The sequence below is a fragment of the Gadus chalcogrammus genome, chromosome 9 (assembly GCF_026213295.1).
Source record: "Gadus chalcogrammus isolate NIFS_2021 chromosome 9, NIFS_Gcha_1.0, whole genome shotgun sequence".
NCBI lineage: Eukaryota > Metazoa > Chordata > Actinopteri > Gadiformes > Gadidae > Gadus > Gadus chalcogrammus.
In genome coordinates, this window is record NC_079420.1 from 15,703,189 (window position 1) to 15,710,688 (window position 7,500).

Here is a 7,500-nt window from a genome sequence, read left to right on the forward strand (position 1 = left end):
AAGGACCAAATCAACCTGCCGGGCCTGGTGGGGAACAACCCTCTGTGTGGCCCCAACGAAGACAGGTTCAGAATGCATCTTACTTCTCTCTAATAAGACATCTTTTGAAATAAAGTCCATTTTGAATTTTCCCTTAATAAATAAGAGGTTAAAAATATTATTCATGCAGGTGCGTGCTTATGCCTGAATGCCTGCATGAGTGTGTAGGTGCGTCCAGTGGTCTGCATGTATTAGCTTCACCATACAGTCATTGTGGCCGAGTGTTCAGACTATTTCTCTTTTCTCTAACTTCTCTAACTCTGCAGGGTATTTCCTAGGAAATAGATCTAGCAGTTGAAATTGGTAATGTTGGTTGTTTGGTCTGTTGTTTTTTGCATTACCTTTAGCATTTTCCTTATCTTGAACGTAGTTTCTCAAATGTGCTGTTTGCATACTGTTGGGTGTATGCCTAAAATGCATACACCCAACAGTATGCAATCAGGAAATAAAACAGCACCTTGAAACATTGGCCAATGCACTAGCCAATCACGTGACCTGTTTCATTCATCAAGCGGGCTCTCTGTCCCCAGGTTTGGTGAGCGCTTCCTCTGCATGTCTGACGCTTACGACCCTGACCTGATCGCCTTGGCCCAGCAGACGGCCGAGGAGCAGGGCATCGAGGAGTTCATGCAGAAGGGGGTCTACTGCATGGTGAGCGGCCCCACCTACGAGAGTGTCACAGAGGGGAGGGCTCTGCGGACCCTGGGAGCCGACACAGTGGGTGAGTGGCAGCTTGTCTCAGCAGTAAGGGTTAGGGTTATCAAATCGATATACAATAGATTGTAAGATATATATGTTGATGTAGTATATATTATTTATGCATTAAGAAGTGCTATTATATAGTATCATATTATACGTTATTTATGTTTTTATTTAGCATGCTTAGTTTTAAACGGCTGTAGGTACGATTAAGTTTAGGGTGAGCAGATAACCCTTTTTTTGCTTTCCCGAACCTATCAGGCAAGAGATGCCCTGATTGGTCAGAAATGATCCAGGAGTGGTTTCAGATCAGAAGGGTCTCATACAGAGGCAGGCATATTAAAACAGATATTCTAAGCGCAATTCACTCTGATAATAGTGTTTAAATGAAGCTTTAAAAGGTTCCTAGTTCTTCCTAGCCTGAGTGCTTAGGTGTACAGTTATTGGTCAAGACGGCGTTAGTACTGGCGCTGCGAACGCAAACAGAAAAGCCTTTGAATGTATGTAGTTCCTGCAGAGCTTGGCATTGGCTGGTTGCTCTCAGCGAGACCCCAGAAGTGCTCAGTCCAAAAGGCCTTCATAATCTTTACACTCTCTCCCACATTGGCATACACGCTGGCATGCTGTCATCAACTGTCATCATCTTCCTTCCATTCATCTCACTTAGGATATGAATTTAATTAAGTTTTACTTTGATTTGACATCTTCAAGGACACATTATGCAGTGAGTGGCTCCTTCAATCTAAACTTTGAAGTACCACACACAACCCTTACTCTTAGATGCAGTCTGCACTGCAGTAAATCAATGTAGTCGCTCTGATGTGCATAGTAATTACAATAGATGCTGTTGTCTACACAGGTGTTGTTATTTTTTAACAATTATGGATCTGCTCCTGTATTAACCAGGGAATGGGGAGTCCACTTATATTCACTAGTGTAGCCCACTACCTGGGCCCTCACACATCCAAAGAGCAGACTATAATAAGTGTTACGTGAAAGTTATGTATCCCGCCAGGCGCCATCTAGTGAGATATAACAGAACAACAGAGGCAGAGTGCTTCTAATCAGGGTCCGTTCTGCACAGCCTTCAACACAGTGTGATGTCAACCTCACATTCCTTACAGGAAGCCAAAAACAACAAAATAAAACCGTTACAAATAAAACCAAAACAATCAAAACCATATTTATTTTTACCTTACATCTATTATCCACGTCAAGTGTATCCTTATGTTGAAAGGTGTTTGTGTGTGTCAATAGGAATGAGCACAGCGCTGGAGGTGGTGGTGGCCCGCCACTGTGGCCTGCGTGTCCTGGGCTTCTCACTCATCACCAACATGGTGGTGACTGAGTACGACAGCAAGCAGAGGGCCAACCACGCGGAGGTGCTGGAGACCACTCGCATGCGCACCCAGGTCCTTGAAGGGCTTGTGACAAAAATTGTAGCCAAGATCCGGTAGGATCTTGAAGAAGTGACCCCTGATAGACTGGTAGCACAGTCCACATGCACAAATGTATAAAGCTGCAGCTGATGTTGTCTGAGTTTTGAATTTGCTGCGCTCTGCAGCACACAGCCAAACCACTGCCAAATGCACGTTGACCGAGGCTTTGGTGAATTCACCTTAACCCGCGACCCCTCGTTTAGATTGAAACCCCCGGTTTCAATCTTAGTTTTGGTTCAGGCGGTATCAAGGATGTTGGATTGAGTATTTGATCATCACTTCTACAAAAAATGTGATTTTAAGTGGAGGGTAAATGTGTAATATTATTATTTAAGTAATTACAATACAAGACTTCTTTGAAATATTCTCATCGGCAGTCCGAAAAAGTGAAGCAGAAAGAAAACGTAGTTACTTAAACCAATAATCAAGGAATAATTAGGGAATGAATTAGTGTAAATAAAGATAAAGATATATATTTATGTATTTAAGTTGCCAAATATGTTAGCAACTAAATATGTTAATAAAACCAATGAGCCATGAAGATGTTTCTATCGTTCAAATATTCATTAATTCATAAACTCCAGGTGACTTGCTGCCGTATTGGAAACTTCCCAGTCCCTAGGGAATTTCCCTGTGGAAGGAAGATGAGGGGACACCCCAAACACTGTCTTGTGAGAAGGCTTTTCAGAAGCTCTATTTGATGGATAAATCATTTTGCCTAAAAATAGCTGCGAAGTTGGCATGATCACACAATTTTAAATGGTTTTTTTTCGTTTGACGTTTGCTGTCTCCGAAAATGTAATTTGAGCCAGAATCATTGTACCTGCTGTTTTGAATGTTTCCAGGTGTGGTGTTGCGCTCACCGGCCAGGTCCTCTCTGTTTGACATCTTATGTTTGAGCACTGAAGAGACCTAGCCACCGGGGTCAGGAAGTAACCTCTCGGGCACTTTATAAGATAAGATAAGATAAGATATACTTTATTCATCTCAGTAGAGACATTTAGGACACAGGATTTATAACAGATATCACAGAAATATACATACAAGACACTGCCCTCCCTCAGTACAAGACCAGTGGTATCCTCATGATTACACCACAGCGGGTCCACTCAGATAATGCACCCTCAGGAAAAAATAAATAAAAATTACTTAGTTTTGGAATTACTGCTCTGATGTGCAACTTTGTTTGTGACCAGCTTGGTCACAAATGTTAAAAATGCCCTAGGAACTGCTTAGAATTGATTAGCAATTATTTTATTTTGGTGTTTTAATTAAAAGGTACGTCTAACATTGAGAAGTAAACAAGATGCACTTCCTGAAAGGAATCTCTAAATTTTATTTCCTAATGTAACTTTCAAGTATAATTTCGTACAAAACATGAAAATATCACACAAAAAACTGTCTGAAAAGGCCACCTCATGTGTGTGTGTGTGTGTGTGTGTGTGTGTGTGTGTGTGTGTGTGTGTGTGTGTGTGTGTGTGTGTGTGTGTGTGTGTGTGTGTGTGTGTGTGCGTGCGTGCGTGTGTTTGTGTGCTTGTGTAAGTACGTGTGTATGTGTGTGTGTGTCTGTGTGTTTGTGTGTGTGTGTGTGTGTGTGTGTGTGTGTGTGTGTGTGTGTGTGTTTGTGTGTGGGTGTGTGGCCCTGAAGAAAAAAAAAGTTGTCCCTCTTTTTCTTGCTGCAGTATGGAAGGTCAATGCACAAAACCAAAAAGGGTTACTTTAAAAGGACAGCCACCCCATCCCCCTCCCTGCTGCATGCATTCAACGTGCCGACACTCTCATCAGGACCATGGAGGCACAGTCTTCCCTCCCCCCCCCCCCCCCCCCCCCCCCGCTGTATTCCCCCTGTATACACACAACCCTCCTCGTCTGAGTCTTTGTCTCACTCCCTCCCTTACAGGTTTACTATATGGTCACACACGTGGAATGTGTCTCGGATCTGCAAATCTCACTCTGCGTTGATGCATACCACACAGTTTCAGATCCACATGTATATATGTTGACAGTGAATTGTAGCAGAGCACCTTTAAAGAGAACTTTAATGGTGAATGAAAACGGCAGTTTTACAAGCCGCAGCCTCATCATATGAATTATGTAATATAATTCATAGTAGCGGAAGCATTAAATATGAATAATGTGACAGAGGCAGCCTGACGATGGCAACAGCGTGGGCCACATGTTATTACGTTATTACTCCTACAATATGAAATGATCACACAGCACACAGATTCTCTCTCACACATACAGAGACACAACCAAACATTCACATATAGTTCATAATGTGTTGCCTCCGGCAATACGCTATGACTTGTGAGGGGTTGCTTACACTGTGATGCAGTTGAATTGACCTGCTTTGAATGAGGGATGGAAACGAAGAGGACAGGAATGCGACGATCAAGACTGAGCAGCTGTGTCTGGAGGAGCTGGACACAGAAGTCCTAGAGAGAGACAAAAGAGACAGGAGGTTATGAGGGGATGGAATAAGAGAAGAGGGATGGATTTTTTTTTTAGGACAATTCGCTGTTACGGTGTGTGTGTGTGTGTGTGTGTGTGTGTGTGTGTGTGTGTGTGTGTGTGTGTGTGTGTGTGTGTGTGTGTGTGTGTGTGTGTGTGTGTGGGTGTGTGTGTGTGGGTGTGTGTGTGTGTGTGTGTGTGGGGGTGTGTGTGTGTGGGTGTGTGTGTGTGTGTGTGTGTGTCCTTATTTGCATGCACAAATGTCTGTGTGTACTGTGCTTGTGTATTTGTGTGCATGTGTGTGTTTGCATGAACTTGTGTGTGTGTGTGTGTGATTTGTGTGTGTGTTTAAGTGTGCGTGTGTTTGTGTGTCTGCACATGTGTTTTGCGTGCAAGTTTACGTTTGAGTGTGCGTGTGTGTGTGAGTGTGTCAGGGTGGCTCTTTCGTCTGTATTGTAATGAGGACCTACTGCATGTGCCCACAGTCGCTGCTATTGATTACTGTGGGCTTGGAAGAGAGACAGAGAAAGCGACACAGGAACAGTCTTACAGGGAGCCGTTGCCAGGAGCTCACGGCAGCACAGGGAATGTGATTAGTGTGTGAGCTCTAATGAAGTGTTTGAAGCTCTCCTCCCTGCCAGTCAAGCCTTGAGAGCTTCATGTGAGGGCGAGCCAGGGGAATAGAGACGGCCGACATGCTTAGATGGGCCTACACACAGACGCACACAACAAAAAACGGTATTTGCCTTGCCCGCTTGCACAGCTCACATCCCCCACCCCACCTCACTCTCCAAACACTCTCACTCAAACAGACACACACACACACACACTCACACACACACACACAGGGAGCGGAGAGAATGAGAGGGCATTAGAATTATCTATCTATCTATCTATCTATCTATCTATCTATCTATCTATCTATCTATCTATCTATCTATCTATCCCTATATCTCTCGCTCTATATATACAGTATATCTATATATTATATAGATGTTGATACCTATGCATGCATAAATATATATATATATAGATAGAGATATCTATAGAGATATTTATAGATTTATATATATACATAGATGCATCAACAGCCTAGTCTTTATAGGCCTATATATAGATGCATGTGTGGATGTGTCTGTGTGTATAAATATATCAGAATATATATTATTATATCTTATTATATCTTATAAAATCTTATAAAATCGAATTGCACAGTTTGACTGAGCGGCAATGTATAGAATAGTACGGTACCTTGTAAAGCAAGGTACACCCAAACACACACACACAAAAACATACTCACACCTACCCACTCATACTCACACACACACACACACACACACACACACACACACACACACACACACACACACACACACACACACACACACACACACACACACACACACACACACACACACACACACACACACACACACACACACACACACACACACACACACACACACACTCAAACATGCTCACACCCACCGACCTCATAACTCATTTGACTGTACGTGGTGGCAAAGCGCCCCCTGTGGTCGCTGAGCACTGCACGTGTCGCGTGGGGGTTAAAAAGCGCAGGTCCGCCCGCACGAGGTTCACAGTGTGGGTTCGCCTGGAACAGTGAAAAGTTAGTCGAGGATTTTGTGGCGCGAAGGACTTACGGCTGTTCATCTCTTCTCTGTCGACGACATGGCAAACAAGGCACAGCCTCCTCATCTTCATCTGGCCGAGTGCACAGCATCCCAGTTCCTAGATATCTGGAAACATTTCGACGCTGATGGTAGGACAGACATTTTTGGACAAAAGTTGTAGAAACTGAATATTGTAAATAACGGCAATCATTATAATCACGCTACCACCGTTCGTAAGTGAATTCGTCAATTAATCAAATCAGCTTTTGAGAGAAAAGTAGGCTGAAGGCTATAAATTAGCCTAATAATAAAGTTAATTAGAATCACATTTTTGATAATATGGCTTCCTAATTATATGCGTTCAAAGAGTAGTACGATCAAGTCTAACTTATATTAAGGCTGCATTTAATTCCGACATTTGATTTCATATGCATGTGCAAATTATCAGGCAATTCCAAAACTTCAATGATGTATTATCATCCTGTCTTAATTACAATTTCATTCATTCGGTAGTTTATTCGTCGAAACATTCATTAATTGTGCTAGGCGATTAATATTTTGTAATATTATTTTGGAATATTTTTCAAATCTTTATCTCTTACTGTTTCGTTCTTGCTCTGATTTCGATATGTCTATGGGCATGTGCATGTGTGTGTGTGTGTGTGTGTGTGTGTGTGTGTGTGTGTGTGTGTGTGTGTGTGTGTGTGTGTGTGTGTGTGTGTATTATTCGCAACGCTGCAACCATGACACGCACCACCAAGAGTAAGCTATCTCAAGTAGACCTACAACATGATAAACCCGACAGCTCCTTAATAATAAAATAACGGTAATATGCCTAGTAGTAGGCTAATAATAATAAATAATATAAACAATCATCATAATAATAATCATCATCCCGTGTATTTATAAAATGGAAAGCGTAGTTGTAATATAGGCCTACTTGATGACGAGGCTGAACACAAATAGGCCTACCTACTTCCCCGCGTACTAATTCTAAATTATTTCAATGCTTCTTAGAAGGTTAGTAAGTGTTGCTTGCTTTTTTCCACCTAAAGCATCGACCAATTACTAACACATGTCATTTCTAAAACGCCCCCGACTAAAATTTGGATGACCAAAAAAAGTTTTTTTTTAAATTCTAGGAAATGTAATAATAAAGAAAAAACAATAGATCTGAATGCCACAAAACAAGACGACCCTTATATGCAAAGGTCTGTGGGTCGTGAAAAATGAAC

General features: G+C 42.1%; 2 protein-coding genes across 2 annotated transcripts in view; both read left to right on the forward strand.

The window, feature by feature from the left end:
- Positions 1 to 2,706, forward strand: part of LOC130389261 (purine nucleoside phosphorylase-like) — a 5,687-nt gene extending 2,981 nt beyond the window's left edge. Inside the window, exons 4-6 of the mRNA XM_056598958.1 lie at positions 1 to 65; positions 570 to 760; positions 1,996 to 2,706. The exon at positions 1 to 65 is cut by the window's left edge and continues 111 nt beyond it. Coding sequence (XP_056454933.1) covers positions 1 to 65; positions 570 to 760; positions 1,996 to 2,195 — 456 coding nt within the window. The 3' untranslated portion in view covers positions 2,196 to 2,706. The remainder of the gene's footprint in view (positions 66 to 569; positions 761 to 1,995) is intronic.
- Positions 2,707 to 6,252: 3,546 nt separating this feature from the next.
- The window catches only part of LOC130389225 (calretinin-like), a 10,975-nt gene continuing 9,727 nt past the window's right edge, over positions 6,253 to 7,500 (forward strand). Inside the window, exon 1 of the mRNA XM_056598908.1 lies at positions 6,253 to 6,414. Coding sequence (XP_056454883.1) covers positions 6,324 to 6,414 — 91 coding nt within the window. The 5' untranslated portion in view covers positions 6,253 to 6,323. The remainder of the gene's footprint in view (positions 6,415 to 7,500) is intronic.